The 26,163-nt window shown below is 41.4% G+C and overlaps 1 protein-coding gene across 2 annotated transcripts in view; it reads left to right on the forward strand.

Moving 5' to 3' along the window:
- Nucleotides 1-26,163, forward strand: part of Blm (BLM RecQ like helicase) — a 91,045-nt gene that overhangs the window by 24,861 nt on the left and 40,021 nt on the right. Inside the window, exons 4-12 of one of the 2 annotated variants that reach the window (XM_052711862.1) lie at nucleotides 1,505-1,664; nucleotides 5,018-5,145; nucleotides 8,484-8,616; nucleotides 9,100-9,767; nucleotides 11,900-12,091; nucleotides 14,565-14,683; nucleotides 16,204-16,317; nucleotides 18,178-18,276; nucleotides 18,455-18,603. In XM_052711862.1, the coding sequence (XP_052567822.1) occupies nucleotides 1,505-1,664; nucleotides 5,018-5,145; nucleotides 8,484-8,616; nucleotides 9,100-9,767; nucleotides 11,900-12,091; nucleotides 14,565-14,683; nucleotides 16,204-16,317; nucleotides 18,178-18,276; nucleotides 18,455-18,603 (1,762 nt within the window). The remainder of the gene's footprint in view (nucleotides 1-1,504; nucleotides 1,665-5,017; nucleotides 5,146-8,483; nucleotides 8,617-9,099; nucleotides 9,768-11,899; nucleotides 12,092-14,564; nucleotides 14,684-16,203; nucleotides 16,318-18,177; nucleotides 18,277-18,454; nucleotides 18,604-26,163) is intronic. The other variant, XM_052711863.1, reaches the window with a different exon arrangement.

Consider the following 26,163-nt stretch of genomic DNA (forward strand, 5'->3'; position numbering starts at 1 on the left):
GTTTACCTTATGTATGTCTGTGTATCACATACATGCCTGGTGTCTTCAGAGGCCAGAAGGTGTTGGATCCCCCCAGGACTGGAGTTACAAATGGTTATGAGCCACCATGTAGGTGTTGGAAGTTGAACCCGAGTCATCTGAAAGAGCAACCAGTGCTTTAAATACTGAGCCAGTCCCTGGTCTTAGTTATTAAAATTTGATAGTCAAGAGCCATGTGGGAGTAACCAGCTTTAGTTAAATATTATATATGAATATAACATTTAAATTTTATTTTGTTATTTATTTATTTTTGAGACAAAGTCTTTCTGCATAATCCTGGCTATCCTGGAACTCCTTATGTAGACCAGGCTGGTCTTGAGCTCACAAAAATATTGCCTTTGCCTCCCAAGTACTGGGATTAAAGGTGTGCACCACAACCCCTGGCTTTAAAATTTTTTTTTTTTTTTTTTTTTTTTTTTTTTTTTTTTTTTTTTGGTTTTTCGAGACAGGGTTTCTCTGTGTAGCTTTGCGCCTTTCCTGGTAGTCCAGGCTGGCCTCGAACTCACAGAGATCCACCTGGCTCTGCCTCCCGAGTGCTGGGATTAAAGGCGTGCGCCACCACCGCCCGGCTAAAATTTTTTAAGAATTGAGTCTTGCTTGTGTTCAGACTTGTCCTGATCTCCCTTGTATTTTAGGAATTGAACCTAGGGAGGTGCACACTAGATAAACACTACCAATAACATATTCTCAGCTTTGTATTTGCTGTTTATTTCGTGACAGGATCTCACCAAATTATCTCACGTATGCCTTAAGCTTACAGTCTTCCTAGCTTAGCCTTCTGGGTAGCTGGAATTACAGGCCATTCTTCTGCCTCTGCCTCCTTAGTAGCTCAGACCATAGACAGGTACATGCCACATCCTGAGACTAAAATTTTAAACACCCAGTTCTATTAAAATTGCTACACAGTGAGAGAGGCTTAAAAGTAATTGATTAAAAAAAAAAAAACAACAACAAACAGCAAAACTATAGTTTAATCCATTTTGTTGTTGATAAAGGCAAAACAGAGCACCAGCGAGATACTTACGTTGCTAGGCCAGCTCTGTGATAGAGATGGTTTATCTATTTAGCAGCAGTGTGTACGTCAGCTCTGGGGCACACCTGGGATCTTGGTTCAGGAGGTGGAGGCAGGAGGATAAAGAGTTCAAAAGTCTAGGCTGTGTAGCAAGTCCCTGTCTCAAGACAAGCAAACAGAAACAAAACAAAACCCACAGTGTTGTTACCTGTGGCCCATTGCTATTATTTAAATATGAGTAGAAAGAGAAAAAACAAAACCCGAGTTTGGACTTCTTCCAGTTGATTGACTTCTTCATGAAGAAATCAGCCAACATGAACCTGCAGGAGACCCCCATACAAATGTTCTGAGTGGTTACGACTTGCCCCAAAAAAGCACTCACTTATAAGAGCTCATGCCTGCTCTGTCTCTAATTGTTAAAAGAACCTGTGTTTGCCAACTGTTTTTCTTTAGATAATAGTGAAAAGGAGAACCACATAGACGAAGTTCAATTACAGTCTACTGAGAAAGCTCTATACTTCCAACCTGATGATGATGATTATGATATAGATTTTGTTCCACCTTCTCCAGAAGAAATGATTTCTCCAGCTTCTTCCTCTTTGGAATACTCTAGGTAAAATGGTTAATAATAAATATTCTTGTTTGTTTCTAAGATGCCTTAAGTAATGTAGTTTAGTTACATAATGTCATTTCTCTATAAGTATTCTTTGTGCTTCTGCAGTTTATTTTGTATTTAAATGAAAACATCCAGAACATTGTTATTTATTTATTTGGTTGTTTAGAAACCATTCTTAGCTGGGCTTGGTGACTCATGCCTTTAGTCCCAGCACTGGGGAGGCAGTGCAGACAGATCTCTGTATTTGAGGCTAGCCTGGTCTACATAGTAAGACTCTTTTTCAAAGACAACAACAAAAAAACAAAACTCTTACTGTGTAATTAAGACTGCCTTTGAATTCAGGATCCCCCTGCCTTAGTTTCCAAGTGCCAGGATTATAAGTAGGAACTACCATAATTGGGGGGGAGGGATTACTATTTTATTTTACTGATCATATTTTAAAGACCTGCATTGATGTTATGCCTGCATGTATGTCTGTGTGAGGAAGCCAGATCCCTTGGAACTGGAGTTGCAGACAGTTGTGAGCTGCCATGTGTGTGCAGGGAATTGAACCTGGATCCTCTGGAAGAGCAGCCAGTGCTCTTAACGGCTGAGCCATCTCTCCAGTCCCATTTAAGTCACTGTTTTGACAGAAACAGATCCTTGTAGAGTATCGTTTGGATTAGGAAGAGAAGGAAGTGTTTTATATGTAACCTTGTGCAATTCCTTGTGGTTTGTGCTTTAAAAATTTTATAATTAGATCTATTCATTTATGATGCTGTTTTGCTTGCGTTTATGTATGTGCACCATCATATATGCTTGATGCCCGAGGAGGTCAGAATGGGGTGTCAGATCTTCTGGAGCTGGAGTTAGGAGTGGTTGTAAACCATCATATGGGTGCTAGGAACTCAACCAGGGTCCTTAGCAAGCAACAGATGCCCTTAACCTCTGAGCCATCTCTCCAGCGCCTGGTTTGTGCTATACCAGCTCTATTGTGATCTCTAAAGAAGTAGTGAAGGTTGAAGTATGATTACTGTTTGTTACAAAACTGAAGAACCGTACGAGCTCACCTGTCTCCTCCTTTCCTTACTGACAGAAAACCAGACAACCATAGAAAGTTAAAAACGGGAGTGAAAGGTCATGTGCCACCAAGACTAAGTCAGCATCCTCATCTAACCTGTGAAACAGCTGAGGCCAGGAAGGATCAGGAAGTCACCCAGAATGAAACAGTTAATAGCAGGTGGACTAAGATCCAGTGTGGCACTCTCTTCGTACCCTACTGTTTCCATGTTGAATGCCTAGCTTTATTCTTTATTAAATATGTGTATTACACAAATGACATTGCAGCCACCTTAGCTAGGATTCTAAAATAGAGGGAAGAAATATTTTGAATTCCAGAATCTAACCAACTATTTTCTTGTCTTTGTTGGTTTTGATCTTCTCTCTGTCTGCTTGATTTTCATGTTGTAATTGATATAACTGTAATTTCAGACTCTGATTCTTTTCTTTTAACACTATTCTCCATATTGCCACATTTAAACTTTATACTTTCCTAATTGATTGAGTTCTTCTCCCATGAGTACCTTTGCTTAGTGTGTTACTTTTCTAATCTCTGGGACAAACAATGTACGAGAAGAAGGATTTTTTTTTGGCTTACAGTTTCAGAGGGTATGGTCTCTCACGGTAGGAAGGGCATGTGGAGCAGGAGCTTATTACAGTGGTCATTGTGGTGGCCTCTAGTGGCCTCTATCTGCCAGCCAGGCCTTATGTCCCAAAGATTTCTACAACTTCTCAAAATGGCATCACCAGGTATTCATATCCAAAGCATAATATTTAAATTGTTAGCAGTTGGAAATGATTATTTACAAGGTTGATTATTTTTCCACTACAGCCTAATGTGAATAACTGTACATATTGTGTCTTAGTTAGGGTTTTATTGCTGTGAAGAGACACCATGACCAAGGCAACTCTTTAAAGGAAAACATTTAATTGGGGCTGGCTTACAGTTCAGAGATTCAGTTCATTATCATCACAGTGGAGAGCATGCAGACAGACATGGTACTGGAGAGATGGCTGAGAGCTCTACAACTGCATCAGCAGGCAGTAGGAAGAGAGAGACACTGGGCCTGGCTTGAGCTTCTGAAACCTCAGAGCTCCACCCCCAGTGACATACTTCCTCCAACAAGGCCATACCTCCTAATAGTGCCACCCCTATGAGCCTATGGGGGCCATTTTCATCCAAACTACCACATATTGTAAAATTGAAATAGAAGTTTCTCGGATACATTATATATAATATATGCTTGGGTTTTATGATATTTTATTTCTTATTAAGGTTTTTATTTATTGTATTTTATTTTTTTGTTTATTTTTGAGATAGGCTTTCTCACCAGTTTGGCTAGGCTCACTGGCAGCAACCCCCTGTGGGTGCACCTTTCTCTGCTCTTCAGTGTGTGAGGTGGATATAAACTCAGGGCCTCATGTTTGCACTGCAGGTGCTTTATGGATTGAGCCACCTCCCGGCCCTGTGTTGGCTTAATAGGAAGGATCTCAACTTACTCTCTTTTTGTAGTCAAGAATGGCACTGAATTCCTTATTCTGCTGCTTCCCCCCACCTCTGAGTGCTGAACTTACAGATGTGAGCCACACTTAGCTTAATACTTTTCTGTCCAATCAAACAGACGGTTTTTAATTAATGTATTTTATAGAATCTAATATATATATATATATATATATATATATATATATATATATACACACACATACATACTGTGTGTGTGTGTGTGTCTGTGTGTGTGTGTGTGTGTGTGCGCGCGCGCTAATACACATTGGCCTAATATGAGAAGTTCAGGTAAAGCTGCTTGGAATCTCAGAAGACAGTGTCATTAATAACTACTTTCTGGGGAAAGCAGCAAAGTAATGCTTGAGACTCTAAGAACATGTATAGTTTGGGTACAGAGAGCTTGGGACAGTGGGTTTTCCAGATTGAGAGAACAGAATCCATTACCCGAGACAACACAGAGCTCCTAAGGAATGTCAGTTGTATAGTTTGATTGGAGCCTAGTGTAACTGAAAGGATATACTTGGAGATAGGACTTGAAAAGGTCTCTTGGGACCAGAAGACGGAAGACTTGAGGGTCATTAAAGAGAGATACAAACGTGTTTCTCAGCTAGATATGGTGTAAGACTTGAATCTCAGCACTTGGAAGGGGAGGCAGTTAGCAATATAGCAAGTTCCGGGCCATCCTGTGCTATTTGACCCTGTCTCAAAACAAACAAAATAAAACCTTTCCTTTATCTGTTACACATTTATTGAAAAAGAGTGGGAGACAGAGTTTGCATTCATTTCGTCTCATTTTTTTTTCTTGTAGTATGCTAAAGGCTGTTGATGTCTCTGACAAAGAGAAAGACATTCTCAGCACCTCAAAAGATCTTTTATCAAAACCAGAGAAAATGACGACACAGGAGCCTGATCCAGGAACCACTGCAGACTGTGGCGGTATAAAAACCCTATGTTTCAGTACTTCTGTAAATAAAATCATGGTGTTTGCATACGGTAGCTGCATAGTATAAAATGGTGTATGTGCTGTGTCCTTTGTTCTGGTACCATAAACCACCTACTTCATTTCTCAGCTAGTGTTTTCTTGAACATCTCCTGAACCCAACATCTCCCAAGGCTCATTCTGTCTTGAAAAATGCTTCTTATTGGCTCATTTCACAGGAAGAGCCAAAATTTGCCTCCCTGTGAATCTAATCCTTGTTCGGTGAATTGAAAACCCTAGAAATTTTGTGAGTTTTGTTTGTTTGTTTTGTTTTGAGACAGGGTCTTGTTATGTAGCCCAGGCAGGCCTTGAACCCACGGGCAGTCCTCCTGCTTTGGCTTCTTGAGTACTGAAATGGGAGAAAGTTCCCGTAAGTTTTACACACACACACACACACACACACACACACACACACACACACACACACACACACACACACACACACCCCTTTTGAGTCCTCTTTACAGCCACATTGATTTTTGTAGATCATGTAGCTTCTCCCTTGAGTATCTTCTGATCTGGGTCTGGGTGTCCATTGTATGTGTGTTAATCCCTTTTTTGCCCATTAAGTCGTTCCTTTCTTCTCTTCCTCTAATGCTGGGGTTGAACCCAGGGCCTCTGTGCTCTACCGTTTGTCTGTATCTCCAGCCCTGTTCCAGTTCTTTCTCATTCTCTTTTTGTTTTTTCCTTCTGCCCAGTATCTAGTTTAAATTAGCCAATAAATAATTTTGGAAGACTTTGAAAAACAACAGTCCTTTGATGGAACACTTTTGATTTCAGCTTCCTAAACACACAGGCCAGAAATGTGTGCTTTTATTTGGGGAGTTTTTCTGGTGGTATTTTTTATTTCTTTCCTCTCTTACTCTATCTAGAACCTCTGCTATTTGTATGTTAGACACCGCCCCCCGCCCTTAATTTTTCTCCTGTCTCTTACTTTTCTGCGAAATAGGAAAATTTTCTCAGGTTGTTTTGAGACTGGGTCTCACACTCAGAGCTGCCTGCCTCTACCTCCTGAGTGCTGGGATAAACTGCCAGCACCACCACAACCAGCCAAAATTTCTCAGTTGTATCACTAATTTTTTAAAATTTATTGTTTTTTATCTGTTCAGCTCCTGGAAACCAGGAGTTCTTCTCAGTCCTCCGAGTATTTATGTAGGTCATGAGAGTCCTCTTAGATACATCCATACTCTTCCTATGGGGCACGCGCCGATGAGAGTCCTCTTAGATACATCCATACTCTTCCTGTGGGGCACGCGCCGATGAGAGTCCTCTTAGATACATCCACATTCTTCCTGTGGGGCACGCGCTGATGAGAGTCCTCTTAGATACATCCACACTCTTCCTGTGGGGCACGCGCTGATGAGAGTCCTCTTAGATACATCCACACTCTTCCTGTGGGGCACGCGCTGATGAGAGTCCTCTTAGATACATCCATACTCTTCCTGTGGGGCACGCGCCGATGAGAGTCCTCTTAGATACATCCATACTCTTCCTGTGGGGCATGCGCTGTCGTGTGTGTAGTCTTCTCTGTTTTTGTTTTCTCCAAGTTTACTGTATTTCATTTTGGTCTTTGCTTTTCTTGCTGGAAATGTTCCTGAAATGTCTGTCTTTCACTCTTCTAAGCCCTACAATGCAAACTGTTTAATCCCCACTCCATCCCCTTAAGGTAGTTGTGCTATCTTTACTATAGAAATAAGGAAACTAAGTATGGAAGAATTAGTAATTCAATGGTTGCAGAACTAAGGCAGCACAGAGCTAGAATTTGAACCAGCAGCTTGGAGGCTCTTGAATTCATCCTGATAACCATGGTACTACCCTGTTTCTCCATCTCCAGCTTTCCCTATTATAATGGTTCCAAGTCTAAGGATGTGGGCAGAGGCCTTCAGTATCGTGAGAGACTTCCGTCTTAGCTGACATCAGTTAATTCGTTACCTAGTTATGAACCTTTCTTCAAGATATTTCTCTTCCTTCTCCATGGACTTACAAAAGACTAGGTTATAGGACTCCAGAAATATCATGGGGTGTTAGCTCTAAGTGGTGCAGACCGTCAGACCCGAGGATCTCCTGCTCCTGACAGTGTGTCAGCACTTGAACTAAACCTCTTTGCACCTTACTGAGTTTTGGGTTTTTGTTGAATTAGGGTCTCACACTATAGCCTGAGTAGCTTCTACTCACAATCCTGCTTCTACTTAATTCTACATAATCCTGAGACTGGGGTCACAGGCACGGAGCACCACTCTGCTCTTTAGCTTCCTTGTAGAGAACGAAGGGAATAATACCTGCCTTGCTGGATAGTTGTTAGATTTCAAGGTGTACTGTAGGCCATCAGGAAATGGCAGCTCTTATTATCTGCTAGTCTAGTAATCCTTCCAAAGAAGGAGCATTAAGATGGCTGTTCTGTTTTTATGAACTCTCCCTAACTCCTTAATTGTTTCCTCTTGTAGAGTTACAGAGCAGCATTTTGATAATGTGTTCTAGAGCTTTGCCTTGAGTCTACACCAAGGTCACTAGTTTGTAGCTTTTGGCAATCACTTTTTTTTTTAAATCAGAACAATGCTTGTCTGTCTTCACTTTCCTTTGAGGCCTTGGCCAGGGTTTTCCTTGTAGTCTGAGGTGGGATGTGTTCTGCCTAGTAGGGTGATCTGAACTCTTCGCCAATGTGTAATACTGGTATTTCTCGGAGCCTTCTTTGGCTTTCAGTTTTTCAGACCGTTGTGAAATCTCTTCTCTCCAGTCTGAGACTCCTTACATAGAGAACCAGAATGACCTAGGAGTTCAGCAGCTCCCAGTTCAACCCCTCACAGCCATGTCTTTTTTCCCATAGTTCTCAGCAGACATCCACACTTCCTACGTCTTTCTCATGGAGAGGGTTGTCCCCACACTGTTTTTATTGGCCCTGTTTTTTCCTCTTATCTCCTTCCTGCCCCTTCAACCCCTCAGCTGACTGTTTTTCATCTGCAGCCATGTAGTCTCATTTGTCTTCTCTGAGCATTTTCTGTCCTTTCTTATCTCCTTACCTCCAGAGAATATTGTCTCCCTGGAGCCCATGTAAACTGACATTGTCTCCTTCAGATCATGTGAAGTTGAGTGGGCATTTTCTTTGCTTATATTGCTTCCCTAAATCATTTATTTTCTTCCCTTCATCAGAAACATCAGTTCCTTTGATATTGTGTCTCTTAGTTGTGGGGCTTCATAAAGAAGTGGGGCAGGGGTGGCTTGTGAGGCAGTAGAGTGCTTGCCGGGCACGTGGGGTTCTGGGTTCCAACCTCATTCTTTCTTTATAATTGCTTCATAGACAAGCAGATGAGCGTACAGCAGCAGCTTATTCATGTGATGGAGCACATCTGTAAATTAGTTGATACTGTTCCTATTGATGAACTGAAAGCTTTGAATTGTGGGAATGAGCTGCTCCAACAGCGAAACATAAGGTATCTTGATTGTCCTCCTTCTGGAAGCTATCTGATTGTAGTTCTGCTACTCCAAGTAGAGAAACAGGCAAAATGTCCAGGCCTTCTGGACTAGACATAAGGATCATAGTCACATCACTAAGTTTTAAATTTATTTAATTTTCAAACCATTTGTTTAAGATTTGTATTCAAATTTTTGAGACTGGAAAATAATGATATATTTTTTCTGTAATTTCTGTTGGGGTTAAAAATATGAAAGTAGCCGGGCGGTGGTGGCGCACGCCTTTAATCCCAGCACTCGGGAGGCAGAGCCAGGCGGATCTCTGTGAGTTCGAGGCCAGCCTGGGCTACCAAGTGAGTTCCAGGAAAAGGCGCAAAGCTGCACAGAGAAACCCTGTCTCGAAAAACCAAAAAAAAAAAAAAAAAAAAAAAAAAAAAATATGAAAGTAAACTTTGTGACTACTGTAGTAAACTATTCACATTTAATATGTTCTCTTTCTTAAGAAGGAAGCTCTTGGCTGAAGCTGATTTTAATGGAAAGGATGTCAGTCTTCTGGGTTCACTGTGGAGATGCAGGCCTGACTCACATAGTAACACTGTGCGGGGTGATTCCTGCCCTGTGGGGCATCCTAGTAAGGAGTTAAAGTCTCCATCCTTTCCCTCACATTCCCTTTCCACTGAGGAGTGTTTACCAACCACCACTCCAGGAAAGACAGGATTCTCAGCCACCACGAAGAATCTCCTTGAAAGGCCGTTACTGAATTCCCATTTACAGAAGTCCTTTGTAAGTAGCAACTGGGCTGGAACACCAAGGGCAGAAGAAAGAAACGGAAGCACTTCTTTCCCAGGAAACGTGCTCACAAGCACTGCTGTGAAAGATCAGAATAAACATGCTGCTCCAGGAAATAACTTAGAGAGAGGAGGCCAGACCTTCTGTGATATTGATAATTTTAACATTGATGACTTTGATGATGATGATGATGATGACTGGGAAGACATAATGCACAGTTTTTCAGCCAGCAAATCTTCCACAGCTGCCTACCCACCTATCAAGGAAGGTGGACCAATTAAATCTCTATCAGAGAGGATTTCTTCAGCTAAGACAAAGTCTCTTCCAGTGGCATCAACTGCTCAAAATAAAAACCTCTCAGAGTCAATTTGGAATTACACTGGTAAGTCCAAAATAAATTGGATGTTTAAATATTATAGGAAAACAAAACTGTCCAAAATAAAAATTGTATAATAAAAGGCATAGCAGCACATCATTGCCTGAACACCACATTGTTTCTATGCAAATTTCTACTGATAATATGAATTAGAAATCACAAATTCAGAAGCAAGTTGCTCTTTTGTCTCTGTAGCAGCTGTAGGTTTATAAATGTGTTAATTACAACCTATTGTAGTAAAGCTCGGAAGTCATCGCAAATGCGCTTTGCCTTTAAACTAACGTTTTCTAGTCCCTGAAACAATAAAGCTCATGAGTGCCACATTTCGAGTGATTTGGGGGAAGGCAAAATAAAAAGGCAAATTGATATGCTCAAAATATGTATATTTTTAGAATTCTGGATGATGATAAGTAATTCATTTATAAAGTAGAAAACTGTTTCATGTCTCACAACATTAAAATGTGAGGCAGCATAAGAAGGATATGAAATCAGAAATTCAGCAAATATTAAATTAATCATGGTGGCTCACACCTGTAGTACCAGTACTTGGGAGGATGACAGTGAGTTTGAGGCTAGCCTGGACTACAGAGTGAGACCTTGTCTCAAAACAAACATCCCTTAAATGCTCCGTAAAGGCTCACGGTGCGCCATGTCCTGAGTTGGGCTCTGGGGAGAGTTCAGAGAAGCCATATTGGAGCTTGCAGTTTAATGAGGAATGAACTAAGCTACTGCAGAAGCCTCAGTAAAGCCTAAATAAATTTAAAGCCTTACGTCAGCCTATAAAGTTATCTCAAAGTGCTTTTACTGAAACAAGAATACATGTGCAAAGTTTTATGAAGTACAGCCCTCCCTATTTTTGCCATTGATGACTTAATAGCTCTGAGTTTGTTCTTACAGTGATGCTGTTGACCTTTGAAATAGCCACTAATGGGTTTATTTTGGTATGTTAGAATGTGTCATACTCGATGTCTGCAATTATCTTTGAGACAGTTGAGTGTTGGAGTGAGAGGAACTGCCAGAGCTGATGTGTGAGAACCTCTTGTTCTCTTGAACGCAGAGCAGGGAGAGAGGTGAGAGAGAGTGAAAGAAGTATCTGAGAAGTTCAGGTGACACTGAGGTTTCAGACCTGGGTGACTGTGACACCATTCACAGAAATCGGGAAGTCAGAAGGCAGAGTTCCATTTGGAAAACAGCTGAGAAGGGCTGTCTTCAGACTGGGACTTAAAATTGTTGGAGAGTCATTCAAGTAGACGCGTGTGTGTGTGTGTGTGTGTGTGTGTGTGTGTGTGTGTGTGTGTGTGTGTGTGTAGATGGCTTATCAGTTAAGAGCATTGGCTGTTTTTCTGAGAACCTGGGTTAGATTCTCAGCACTCTCATGGCAGATCACACCTGTCTGTAACTCCAGCTCTAGGGGATCTGACACCCTCTTTTGGCCTCCTCAGGCACCAGGTATGGCATGCAGTGCACAGACATACATGCAGACAAAACTCTCATACCTACAGAACAAAAATTCAATAAATAAATAAATGTTTTAAAAAGAAAGCAATTGTTGTACAGGCAGTTGGATGTATGTAGGATGGGACATCAGGAAACAGCTAGTCTTTCCCTGCACACAGATTACGTTTAAGATTTTAGGACTAGAAAAACTCCAAATAAGAATGTGGCAAGAGCCCAGTCTTAGGTATTTGAAAGACTCCCAAAGTTAAGGAGCAGGAGAAGTGGAGCCAAGGAAGGGGATTCAAAGCCAGGAGAGTGGCTGGGGTGTGTAGCTCACTGTGTGCCGTCCACTGTGCTGTGTCCTGGTGACAGTCCAGTGCAGCCCAGCACGAACACATCGTAGGTGTGCTTGCTAGCACAGAAGAAATGGAATAAAGCAAATAGGAAGGCTATGACTGTCTTGAAACCAGGGGAGAAGAGGAAGGATGGGTAAGTTGTATTGACAGGGACTGCAGAAACATTAAGGAGAGACTAGATTTGGGCTCTTAGGAATGTCTGAGACTAATTGGGAAGGAAGCCATGTAAACAGTTAAAGTGTGCTGTAGGAAAAGTGTGCCGTAGATGCTGCGGGAAAGGTGAATGCTAAACTGTGTTATTATATTAATGCACTGATGTTTTTTAAACATTGATTGTTTTTGTAGATAAGTTGGAACAAAATTTATCATCAAAAAATCTGAAACATGAACATTTTCAAAGTCTTGATTTTCCTCATACAAAAGAAATGATGAAGATTTTTCATAAGAAATTTGGCTTACATAATTTTAGAACTAATCAGCTAGAGGCGATCAATGCTGCACTGCTTGGTGAAGATTGTTTTATCCTAATGCCCACTGGTATGTATTTTTAGATCTGAATTGGCAGGAGTCCATTGGCAGATGTTAAATGAAAGCTCTTTAATAGAAGTAAAAGGAACACCTCACATTATTCTTATTGTTTAGGGGCCTTTAAACCCCCCAAAACCACAGTAAGAAAGTCTGTCAGCTCAGGCTCTGTTCTAGTTGACGTGATAATGTTTCTAACTCCTTAAGGGTGTGAACTCACAGCTCATTGGATTGACCTGGTGTAGAGCTTTTCCTTGAGAAATTTTCTTTTTTCTAATCTAAACAAGCCTAGAAGGGAACAGAAGATGGATGTGAGAGCCCATGACCATTTCTGGCTAATGTTTAGTGCCGCCTGGCAGTTGTGGTCATCATTCTAGAGTGAAGGCCCAGGCTTCCAGTGTAGCTCTGCTCCTTGCCAGGGAGGGGTGTACCCATGGACAAGCCACTCCACTCTTTGTGGATATGTTCAGGACAGTATGCAGTACAGTGCCCACCTCACAGGTGAGACTCGAGTGGAAAGGATACAGCATGATTAGCCTCAGTTTTGAAGAGATCGGGACTGTGTATTGTCATAAAAGCCTATAAGGTTTGGGCAGTGGTGGCGCACGCCTCTAATCTCAGCATTCGGGAGGCAGAGTAGTCGGATCTCTGTGAGTTCAAGGCCAGCCTGGTCTACAGAGTGAATTCTAGGACAGGCTCCAAAGCTACACAAAGAAACCCTGTCTCGAAAACAAAACAAACAAAAAAGCCTGTAAGAGCTGCTCGGTGATTTGAAATCAAATACATAAGATTATTAGCTAAGTGGTTGGTTAGGCTTGGAAGCAGGTTCAGTGCCTCCATGTAGAGCTGTGTGTTACTTGCCTTGTTACAGCCTTTAGCAAGTCCCAGTTGTTGCTGCTGTTATTGTCACATACTAGTGACTTGACATCTGAATTCTTTCAAAGCGGTTTAATTTTTTTTTTTTTATTATCACATAGTTGTAGATACGATGAGTGTTGGGAGGCATACATGTGAAGGTCAGAGGATAGCTTTGGGAAGTCAGTTCTCTGCTCCCACCTTTCCATGCGTTCCATGGGTCTCACTCTCGTCGTCAGACTTGTACAGCGAGTTTTTATCCAGGCCCTCAGGCTGATTTAAAGATGAGACAATGTTGACTTATCCACCTTTCAGACTTTATTGACTTAGTGACACTGTGCCTCTGTTTCAACCCTGGTTTGGTCCTTGAAAGCTCTGACACTGGAAAGGAGTTTGTTAGTCATCTAATCAGGCTTTCAGTGGCTCTTCCCAGCTTCAGGAGGGGTTTTTAAATCCTTCCTACCCTGGTTTCAATCTCTTGACATAAAAAATAAAAAGATTTCAATAAAGTTTCTCTTGGACAACTCTTTTTTGCTTTGTTTTGTTTTGTTTGAGACAACGGTTCTCTGTGTATTCTTGGCTGTCCTGGAACTCAGAGATCCACCTGCCTCTGCCTCCCGAGTGCTGGCATTAAAGGTGTGCACTCCCACCCCCACCCCATCCCTGGCCTTGGACAGTTCTTTAAACCAGTGGCCTCATGCATTTTACATTGAGGCCTATCTGAGCTCATGCAGCTAATTAAGTGGGAGAGCATGTCTATTCTCAGCATCCCACTCTTGCCTTGACATGTCCATGTATATGCCAAATTGAAATTTACTGTCTATGTGGAAAAGACAGAATGTAGTATATAGTTTTAGAATAAATGGAAGTCCTAAAAACTACCTAGCCCAGCTTTTGCCATTAGTAAATGGGTAAAATTGTAAATTAACTAGAATATAATCATGTAGTTATTTTAAAATATGTTCTTGGGGGCTGGAGGCATCGCTCAGTGGTAGAACACTTGCCTGCCATGCATAGAGCCCTGGGTTTGAGCCCCAACATGGGGCAGGGCAGAGAGACAGAAATAAATATGTACTTACTGTCTCACCATTTTTATATTAGAGTAAATAGCAAAATTGTGTTAGATTTTCAGATTTTCTTTTTCACTATCTCCTGTTAATATGGACACAGGTAATTTTACTCTGTTTTCAGAGGAAGATTGGTACTGTTAGTTTAGAAATCAGAGTACTGGAAGTTAAAGCTGTATTAGAAGGCTCAGCCTAATGGTTTTTAAATGCTGGGGTCTGTGCTGGGTATGTAGCTTGGTGGGAAAGCTCTTGCCAGTGTGTGCAGGAACCTCAGCAGGGCTTGAGGGTAGGGAGGTAGGACTGAGGGGTGTCTTAGTACTGAGCCAGAATCTTTGTTTTTATTGTTTATATTTTATTGCATTATATAAAAAGCAGTTACGTTAGTCCTAGACTTAGGATTTTTAGAGACCTCTTACATTGCCAGAAACAAAAAAAGTTTATTCTATTTGGGTTTCTCTGGTAGACTTTTAAACAGTTCTGTTGATTTAAGTATTATATTTGGTTTCCTTTTGCCTTCACACTGAAGATGGAAGCTGACTTTTTTTTTGTTATTTGTCTTTCAGGAGGTGGTAAAAGCCTGTGCTACCAGCTGCCGGCCTGTGTCTCTCCGGGGGTCACTATTGTCATATCTCCCTTGAGGTCACTAATAGTAGATCAAGTTCAAAAGCTGACTTCCTTTGATGTAAGTTCTTACTAAACTATTCATGAGAATGTGCCTTAGAACACATTTCAGTATGCTAGGAAATCTCATTAACTATTGTTTGAATTATAAGAGTGATTCCCAAATTACTCTGGATGTATAGCTCCATGGCAGAGAGCTTGCCTAGCATACTGCAAAAAAATAAAAAATAAATAGGATTAAATAAATAAAGCATATAGTTAAATTAAGCTGTAGAGTTAGGCACATGTGTTAAAACATTTTGATTCAAATAACCATCTGTAATTCAATCTGATTTTTTTCTTCTACAAGAATGTACTTTAGTGAGAGCTCTTAACCTATATTTTGCTGATGTAATTTTTTTACTAATATAAAGGGGTTTCTTTTTTTGGCTAGTGTGAGATCATCATAGTTTTTTCCCTATGTACATGTGTGCTTGTATACCTGTCTTTTTCTTCATTGCTGAATTAAAGGAATTATGACTGCATTCTATTAAGTTCTTCACATTGCAGAATTGGTTACAGTGTTATGAGTCACATCATCTCAATGTGACAAATGGTTTGATTTTTCTTCCAAAGAATATCAATGCAGTGATGGTAACCATTGCCCAGCTGTTCACAATGTTACAGCTATCACCCACCATCACTACACATTGAAACATTGAAGATACAGTAAGACCTTTAAGGTAGCCAGACCAGCCATGGTGGTGCACACCCTTTTTTTTTGGTTTTTCGAGACAGGGTTTGTTTCTCTGTAGTTTTGGTGCCTGTCTTGCTCTGTAGCCCAGGCTGGCCTCTAACTCACAGAGATCTGTCTGGCTCTGCCCCGAGTACTGGGATCAAAGGCGTGCGCCACCACCGCCCGGCATAGTGCATGCCTTTGATCCCAGCATGTAGGAGGCAGAAACAGTACCCTCTGGGTCAGTTAGAAGCAAGCATGACCTACTAGCAAGTTTCGGGCTAGCCAGGGTTGCATTGAGACCTTGTCACACACAAAGACACACACATACACCATGGTTTTGTTCAGATAGAAGAGAAACAGCAATATAGAAAATGAAAGGAACAGTGGGGAGGCTTTTGCAGTTTTCCTTGATGCAGAAGCATCTTGCCGTATCACAGGCTAACTTCAGATTTACTATGCTGCGAAAGCTGGCCTCGGACTCTTTATCCTCCTTCCTCAGCCTCCTGAGTGCTAGGCTTCCTCATGTGTCACCACACTGAGGTGGGAAGACTATTCTGAGTTGTGTTTAATATGAATTTTTAAAAATGTGTGCAGTAGCTAAATATGGCACACACCTATAATCAGCACTTTGGAAGCTGGTGATGCAGGAGAATCACAAGTTTGAGTCTCAAAGTGAGATTCTGACTTACAAAACAGAACTTAAAAATAAAAGTTTGTACATTGATTGTTATTATGGTGAGATATTTGTTTCTTTTGGCAGGTGTGATATATGACATATAAAATATTTATAAAACCTAAAAAACATACTCATGTCTGACTAATATATAAATAAAAGGAAATTTAAATTATTACTTTTAACTTAGATTCCTGCTACATATCTGACGGGGGATAAGACTGACTCCGAAGCTGCAAATATTTACCTCCAGTTATCAAAAAAAGATCCAATTATCAAGCTTTTGTATGTTACTCCAGAGAAGGTTTGTATTAACCTCACTGTTTACAGTGTAATATTACAACACACTAAAATACATCTGTGTTAAGAACTTGGTCATAACTTTTTATATACAAGAATGAGACCTTCACCCCAGACCATAAATAGTAAAATTTTCTCCATCTCCTTTATGATTCCTTCTTTCTCCAGTTTGTTCTGAAACATTTGAGAGTGAGTTGCAGACTTACCATTTTAACCCTAATTTACTTCAGTGTGCATTTCCTGACCATATAGCATTCCCTTAGTAACTACAGTATAACTTACCCGTCAAGAAATGTATGGTGACACATACTGTTACTTAACCTGTTGACCTCCGGTAATGATCTTTGTAAAAAAGAGAAAATCCCAGTTTTGTAGCTGGAGGTTTTCCTGTGTCCCACCTGGTCCTGCAGCCACTGAGACCCACATAAACACACAGAGGCTTATATTATTTACAAACTATAAGGCCTAATGGCTCAAGCTTCTCGCTAGCTAGCTCTTACATCTTAATCCATTTCTATAAATCTATACTTTGCCACATGGCTTGTGGCTTACCAGTACTTTTACATCTTGCTTCTCCTGGCAGTGTCTCCTCCCTCTCCTTTCTCCTCCCACTCACTCTCTTGGATTTTCCCACCTGGCTCCATCTTGCCTTGCCATAGGCCAGTGCAGCTTTATTTATCAACCAATCAGAGCAACACATATTCACAGCATATGGAAAGACATCCCACAGTACAGTTTGATCTCCTTTTATCTAAACAGTTTAATGATTTTGACATTTTAGAAACATAAGGGCCAGTTTGGAAGACTGTGCCTCAATTTGATTTGTCTTATTTCCTGCTGATTAAATTCATGTTACTCAATCAGCAGGGATGTTGCAGAAGTGGTATTCCCATAAATGCTATCAGAAGACACTTGGTATTAACTCATCCCATTGCCAGTAGTGTTCATTAACCAATCACTTGATTACAATAGTACTGCCGGCCGCTTCTCCTTTGTACTTTCCATTCCCTTTGTCTCTAATTAGTAGATACCCTGTTGTGGGAGGTCCTGAGACTAGAGAAGTACCCAGTTAGACATCAGAGCCTGCCTCCAAGTTCAGTATCCATTGAAGATTCTTCCCCAGTTATTACTGTAATGAATGCCAAGTTTTGATTCTACTAATACAGTCCATCCTGGCATAATGAGAGCTACGTATTTATCAATGTGAACTTGTGGGTTCTTAATTTATTTATTGAGTTTCAATCAATTATCACTATATATTTTAATTGCCTAGATTTGACCAGTGAGGAAGTTTGATCAACGTGGCTTCAGCGTCCTTTACATATATCCCTGTCAAGACATGCTTGGAATGTTTGCTTCTGAACAAAGCTAGAGTACAAACATATAGCTATCTATATGTGTAGTAATACAGTTTTCCCTAAATATCATGCACATACCGAACACATCTAAAGTCCTATTATCAGGCTGGCTGGGTGGCCCAGCTGGTAAGGGTCCTTGTCATATAACCCATTGACCTGAGTTTAATCCTGGGGTCTCACATGATAGAACCAAACACACTAAGTCTTCTGACCTTTACACATGCATGCACACAAAATTAATAAATATATGTTAAAAAAATAAATTCTACTGCCAAAATAAACATGTGGTTACTCTCAGATATGCTGAAGCAGAAAAAAAAAAATTGAGCCACTAACCTGATAAGTAAAACTGTTAGATGTGCGTGAACATCCTAAAGTGTCTCATTTGCTGTTTTACTTCTGTTCTCTTCATAGATAAGGGCTAGTTCTAATAGGGAGTGATTGTAATGGTAGTGAGCGTGTCATTCAGGTGATGTGCTTAGAGCTCTCCCGTATCTCTGATCTAGGTCTGTGCGAGTAACAGGCTGATTTCTACTCTGGAGAATCTGTATGAGCGGAAGCTCTTGGCACGCTTTGTCATTGATGAAGCCCATTGTGTGAGTCAGGTAAGTTTGTCTCGGAGCATGAGTAAGTTTACGCCACCAGTAGTACTCAGAGCCACAGCACTGAAGCGCAGCACAGGCTGCCTCACGGGAGAGTAAAGTGCTTCCTTTCTATTGGCCAGTGTTGGCCTTCACAGAAGAGAGATACAGATAACCTAGAGCAGTATTTTTTTCCAATTAGTGGGGTCATGATTTTCGTCAAGATTACAAAAGGATGAATATGCTTCGCCAGAAGTTTCCTTCCGTTCCAGTGATGGCTCTCACAGCCACAGCGAACCCCAGGGTACAGAAGGACATCCTCACGCAGCTGAAGATCCTCAAACCTCAGGTGTAAGTTGTTAGAGGGCGTGGTTTTGACTCTCAACTTCTGTCGGGTTTTAACATTGCAAGTGTCCAGATTGTACCCAGGACAGCTAATCAGAATGTTTGAAGTTGGGAGACTTTTTTTTTTTTTTTCAATCTCAAGTGATTCCAGGTACAGTAAAATTTGGGGAAAGAATCTGGGGTCTTTCTTAACAGAATTAAAACTCCAGAGCAGCTTGAAGGCACAGCACATAAAGGCACCTGTGGCCAGGCCTGAGTGCCTGAACAAAACCCCTGGTATCTTTGTGGTAGAAGGATAGCACTGTGCCTTCCTGCCTTTTTGCCGTTTGACCTCCACAAGCAAGCCCCAATAAACAAACAAATAAATATAAACAAAAGTAAAATTATCCCACCTTGTACTTTAGGAAGGGAACAAATCAAATTTGGTACTGGGTGACCCTGGTATAATCCTTTTTTTTGGGGGTGTGGGAGGGTTCGAGACAGGGTTTCTCTGTGTAGCTTTGCACCTTTCCTGGAACTCACTCTGTAGCCCAGGCTGGCCTTGAACTCACAGAGTTCCGCCTGGCTCTGCCTCCCTAGTGCTGGGATTAAAGGCGTGCACCACCACCGCCCAGCTATAATCCTTTTAAAAGATTAGCTTTTATGTATTTTATTTTGGCTTCCTACACTCCCACAGTATACTTCATGAAATGAACAAATGACCCTGCTGTCATTTTTTTTTCTTAAAGTTTCAGTTATATTTATATACATGATTTGAGAAGAACCTAGAGCCCTCTTAGAAAGGCCTTTCGCTTGGACTTCATTGTTTTATCATCAGTACAGTGGCTGCACCTTAATCTACTGCTATTCAGCCAACAGTTGGGACTCCGAAGGTACCAGCTTGCTTCTCTGGCAGCAGCCCGAGCGCAGCCTAGCGGGATTCCTGCAGGCACTGGCGCTGCCTGAAGTTTTGACTAAATCTCTGTCGGTCTATTTATAAGTAAGACTTGAGATTCCAAGGCTGGGGTGAAACCTGCTAGCTAACTTCTCTTTGCTGGCATCTCAAAAAAGCCACGACAGCAGTGCCACCCAGTCCTCCCTACTACCTCCAGTGCATCTGTCTCTTCCAGATGCCCTCTGATGCGCTTTGATGACTCTCTGTCAGCGAGTTGCTAACTCAGCCTCCTGACCCAGGGTTCATTTTACTTAATTAATGCAAATGCAAACTTGGGGTTCACAGTGTGATCAAATATCCTCCATCCCTTCATCTCAGCAGCATTCTTCTTCCTACCACCAGTCCATAACTAATTGGTAACAAAAGCCACTAGAAAATATTCCACTGTATATATTTAGGTTGTACTGGGCTATTGTGCCTCTTCCTGAGTTTGTTGAGACAGAGACATTCTTTGTTACATTCATTTACTCAGCAAATACTTAACATAGGGTTGTGTACTTAGGTAGTTTTGAGGTTGAGGTAGAATGCCTGGAGAAATAATGGCTGAACAGAATATTTAGGTGGATTTTTATTTATTTTTTAAATAATTTATTTTTATTTTATGTGTATGAGTATTTGTCTGCTTGTATGTCTGGGACATGTATGCCTGGTACCCATACAAGCCAGAAGACATCAAATCTCTGGGATGGGAATTACAGATGGTTGTAAGCCACCATGTGGGTGCTGGGAACTGAACCTGGATCCTTTGAAAAAGCAGCAGGGTTCTTACTTTAATGCTGAGCCATTTCTCCAGCCCAAGGTGGATATTTATTTATTTATTTATTTTGGTTTTTCGAGACAGGGTTTCTCTGTGTAGTTTTGGTACCTGTCCTGGACCTTTCTCTATAGACCAGGCTGGCTTCGAACTCACAGAGATCCCCCTGGCTCTGCCTCCCCAAGTGCTGGGATTAAAGGCGTGTGCCACCACTGCCCAGCTCAAGGTGGATTTTTAAAGCACAGCTTTTGTTCATTTGAAAATAACAAACATATGGTGGCACACACATGTAGACCAGCTCTTCAAGAGGCTGAAATGAGAGGATGGCTTAAGCGTTATGAGTTTAAGGATGGCCTAGGTACCATAGTAAGACCCAGCCTTTGAAAAGAAGGAAACAAGAAACTGTCTGTGTAAATGTTGTAAACATAGCTCAGCACAGTAGTGCATTCCTTTAATCCCAGCACTTGGTAGGCCAGAAGCAGGCCAGCCTGATCTACATAGCAAGTTCTAGACCAGCCAACGTTACATATTGAGACCTTGTCTTCCCCCTCCAATACTGTAAGCATAAAAATAATAAAAGGCACACACATGGTACACATACATGCATGCAGGCAAAACACTCATCCACATAAAATTAATAAATCTAAATTAAAAATAACAAAACTATCTCTCAGAGAGTTGTGCCCTGAATGGAAAGTCTTGTGAGGGCTCTGGGGTCATGTGCTAGCAGAGGTGCATGCAGAGCCTCTGGGGTCAATGCGCTAGCAGAGGTGCATGCAGAGCCTCTGGGGTCAGTGTGCTAGCAGAGGTGCATACAGAGCCTCTGGGGTCATGTGCTAGCAGAGGTGCATGCAGAGCCTCTGGGGTCAGTGTGCTAGCAGAGGTGCATGCAGAGCCTCTGGGGTCACGCGCTAGCAGAGATGCATGCAGAGCCTCTGGGGTCAGTGTGCTAGCAGAGGTGCATGCAGAGCCTCTGGGGTCACGCGCTATCAGAGATGCATGCAGAGCCTCTGGGGTCAGTGCGCTAGCAGAGGTGCATGCAGAGCCTCTGGGGTCATGTGCTACCAGAGGTGCATGCAGAGCCTCTGGGGTCATGTGCTAGCAGAGTTGCATGCAAAGCCTTTGCAGATCAGAATAGCAGCTGCCAGAATCTCAGACCTAAGCAAACAGTTCATGCAGCACTCTGGTTTCTTCCAGCCTAAGTTGTCTGTACCCGTCTACAATATTTAGTTGCTTTTAGCTCTTTTATATTCCACTAATGACCATACTTGAGTGCAAAATTTTAGAGTTTTGTGTGTATAATCACAAAATGTATAATGGAATGTTTTAATTTCATGTCACTTACAATGAAGAATATTTATGTAAATTTGGGATAAGAGATATATTTCACTTCCATATTAGATATGTGCTTTAACACTATTTAAAATGTTATATTTTAGGTTTTAATAAATGCTGAATGCTAGAAATTTGTTTCTACAAATGCTATACTTTCTATAAAATGTTTTATTTCTGTCCCCACTCCGCCCGCTGCCCCCCCCCCCCCCCTTTGTGGTTTTCATTGAGATGTTGTACAGAGCTTCGATATGAAGCCCTAGCTGGCTTGGAACTTACAATATAGACCCGGCTGCCTCATCTTCCTACATGCTATGATTATAGATGTGCACCACCATGCTGGGTTATGTGTATAGTGTGTGTGTGTGTGTGTGTGTGTGTGTGTGTGTGTAGATGCTTATGTGTGTGTGTGCATGTTTCTGGAGGCCAGAGATCAAAATCAGGTGTTGTTCCTTAGGAGACATCACCTTGTTTTTTGGAGACAGGATTTCCTTGACCTGGAGTTCACCATGTTGGCTAGACTGACTGGCCAGAAAGGTCCAGGGATCCACCTGTCTCTGCCTTCCCAGTGCTGGGATTACAAGTGGTGAGAGATGTCAGTAAGTTATATTCATTGGCAACAGCTCACGGTCAGAAGAAGCCATGTAAATTTCCTTGCATTTGAATGACTTTCTGGAAATATAGGACTTACGTTTTATGTTTGAATGAACAGTACATGTGTTTATCTAGATGCAGAAGCCTTGAATCTCCTTTCTGGAACTGTGGGAAAGCAATGTGCCTAAGAAAGCAAAAGTGCACATATCTGGATGTTAGTACATGGTTCCGTGTGCATATCTGATACTCAGTAAGAATGAATAAGTGAAACATATGGAATGACTTGGTAAATGTGGATAAAATATAACTGTTGATTTCTTTTCTTTCTTTCTTTCTTTCTTTTTTTTTTTTGTTTTTTGTTTTTTGTTTTTTGAGACAGGGTTTCTCTGTGTAGCTTTGCACCTTTCCTGGAACTCACTTTGTAGACCAGGCTGGCCTCGAACTCACAGAGATCCACCTGCCTCTGCCTCCCGAGTGCTGGAATTAAAGGCGTGTGCCACCACTGCCCGGCTTGTTGATTTCTTAATATATTTGCTGTTTCTGCTTTAGAAACTTAGAACTCCCATAGTAGAAGTAGATTTTAAGAAGCACTTTCTGATACACTGTCTCCTGATCTTTTTCTGCCAGTAGGTCCAATGTGAATTGATTTGCCAACTGCTGCCGTGTCGTGGTGTTGGTGAAGTCAGGTGCTCCGAGGTTTAGAGTAGTAGCCCCAGTTGCCTCTCTCCCCATAATTCTGGGATAATATTCTTCCTCCTGAGCTTGTAATAATAAATTCTACCTTGTGAAGTACAAGAATGGCTAATTATTAAACACAAGATTTCATGCCCTTCTCTTAGGACCCTAGCAGCTGAACCAGGAGAGAACAGGGAGTTAGACATGCAGGTTTAACTGTGTACAGCTTCAGTAGTAGCTGACACACACCTTGCCCCACAGCGTGCCGGCTGCTGCTCCCAGCATCGTATATCACATTTTATGTGTCTACCATCACAAAAATCTTGCATGATATATAATCCTCCATTTCCTCATTCTCTAGATAAGGAAACTGAGCCACAGTCAAGTGACAAATTTGAGTCATAGCATGCATGATAGAAAATGCCTGAAATCCAGCTCTTGGTTTGTTTGATATGTGGTTTTGAGACAAGATCTCACTACGTAGCCTGGAGCTCACTATGTAGACTGGCTGACCTCTCACTTACAGAGATCCATCCACCTGCTTCTGTTTCTGCTTTGGCTTCTGCTTCCTAGGTGCTGGGATAAAGACATATGCCACCATACCAACATCTCAGCACTTGGGAAGCAGAGGCAGGGGAATCAGAAGTTCAAAGTCATCTTCAATATATAGCAAGTTAGAGGCCACCCTGTAGTACATGAGATGATGTTGGGGGGTATGGGGGTAAGAGCACTGGCTGCTCTTCCAGAGGGCCTGGATTTGATTGCCAGCATTCACATGGTGGCTAACAACCATCTGTAACTCTAGTTCCAAGGGATCTAACGCCCTCTTCTGGCCGCAGAGGACACTACATGCATATGGTGCACAGACATCCATGTTATACATCCATACACATAAAATATAAAAATAAGTTTTAAAAATTAAATTTTAAAAGATTGACAAAATGACTCAGTAGGTAAAGGCACTTGCTATCAGCCTTGACAATCTGAGTTCAATACCCAAACCACAGTGGTGGAGGGAACCAGCTCTCTCGAGCTGTGCTCTGCCATCTACATGCCACCATAGCACATGCATACACATGCATATGCACCATATGCAATAAGGACAGTACATAACAATTTTAAGGTCATAAATTACCAGTACATATCTGTGGGTGGAAACGTACAAACAGTAACCCTTCAGGAATACACAGTCCAGCTAATAGCATCCGTACACACCTAAAATCTGTGATTACTACTTGATTAGAGACATTAAAAGCAAATAGATGCATATTAGAAGAGACTCTTTTCTTTCTGGTGAAGATAAGGTCAAGTCCCTGAGTGGTGCAAGGACTCACAGGAGCTTACCTTCGCCTACAGGGAGCTAGGTGATGGGCCACCAAGACCACAGAGCAAAGAGTGAACACAACCAACAACGGAGGGGAGAGAGAGATGAGACATCATGGCCGTAAAAGCTGTTTACTTGTATTATTTCAACTGCCAATGACAAGCTGGGCACAAAGACTAAAAACTGACAGCTGAGTTCAGTAGTACAGTTGGCACAGCAGTTTTATGAAGTTATCGAAAAGAGGAAAAAACAAAAACCTTCAAGTCCAGCATAGCACAGTGGTACACATTTACGGTCCTATTAATCTGGGTGAGGATCAGTTGAGACAAGACTAGTCTGGTAAATGTAGTGAGACCCTGTCTCAAAAAGAAAAAGGAAAAAAGATTCTTTCAGTCATGAAGTATGTCTTAATAAAGTATTTTTCCACAAAAAAAAAGAAAATACATATAATTTAAATTTTTTTTTATGTAGAAGTTGGTCCTCTCCTACCATGTGGGTCCTGGGAACTGAACTCCTATTGTCAGGGTTATCGGCAAGTGCATTTACCCACTAAACTATCTCTCCAGCCTTTTACATTTCTTTTGAAAAAAGGTAAACAGTCACACAGAAATTAGGTAACTTGCAAAGTTCATAACCCTAGCAAATGTAGGAGTGAGGATTACAACCCCGGCTGTCTGGCTACAGGACCCTTTAAATAGTACTCTAAATGCACAGAGGAAGTCATGACTAAAGATGTAATTGTAGACCAGGATAACCAGGAAGTCTGCATTATAGCCCAGCGGGGCAGCTAACTGGGCGGAGCTCAGATGACTTTAAAAGGATGCAGGTCTTGGAGGAGAAGTGGCTTGCTAAAATGTTTACGTGGCTGCTGTACTGACTTCTGCCTTTCCTACAGTAAAACTCACCCATTTAAAGTACAGAACTCAGTGCAGTGTTCTCCGTTTTTTCATGGAGTTACACAGTCATCACCACCACCGTCTGCTTTTAGTACATTTTGTCTCCCTTAAGAGCTTTGTTCTCGTTAACAGCTAATCTCTTTTCCCCTCTGCCCCAGGCAATCATTCATTGACTTTCCGACTTTGCAGATTTTTGCTATTCTGGACGTTTCACATACAGGTTAATTATCCCCAATGCTTGGGACCAGAAGTGTTTTAAATTTGAAGTTTTTCTAGATTTGGAATATTTGCATATACATAAAGAGGTATTTTAGGAACATGAGATTCATTGTTTCATATATAATTTATACATGTTTTTGGAAAGTTTTTAATTTTTTATTTATTTGTATTTTATGTATGAGTGCGCTGCATGTATACCTGCACACTAGAAGAGAGCATCATATCCTGTTACAGATGGTTTTGAGCCACCATGTGGTTGCTGGGAATTGAACTCAGGACCTCTGGAAGAGCAGCCAGTGCTCTTAACCACTGAGCCATCTCTCCAGCCCGGTATTTTTTTTTTTCTTCAGTTATTTAAACTTTTTTACATTTATTGTATGTGTGTATTTGAGCATGCATGGCAAGCACCTTTGACTGCAGACACATCTTACTAGCTTCCCTTTACTCATCTTGAAGCAGTGTCATGCCATGTAACCCAGTTGGTTTAGAACTCACTAGGTAACTTAGCCTTACCTCAGATTTCATCCTCTTACCTTGGCATAAGGAATTCAGATGTACACCATCCCACCCAGCTCAAGAGGATTATTATATTTTGTTATTTTCATCTTCTTTTTCTTGTTTTAGTTCATCTTTTGAGATAGGAATCTCATGCATGTCAGACTATCCTCAAACTCTGTGTGACAGATGATGTCTGTGAACTTCTGATCATGTGTTTACCTCCCAGTTCTGAGATTACAGGCGTGTGTCATCACATCCAATTCATGTGGTTGTGGAGATCCAGACCAGGGCTTTATCTGTCTTAGGCAAGCACTGTACCAACTGAGCTCTATCTCCAGCC

This window comes from Peromyscus californicus, unplaced genomic scaffold (genome assembly GCF_007827085.1).
Source record: "Peromyscus californicus insignis strain IS unplaced genomic scaffold, ASM782708v3 Scaffold_4__1_contigs__length_199733344, whole genome shotgun sequence".
NCBI lineage: Eukaryota > Metazoa > Chordata > Mammalia > Rodentia > Cricetidae > Peromyscus > Peromyscus californicus.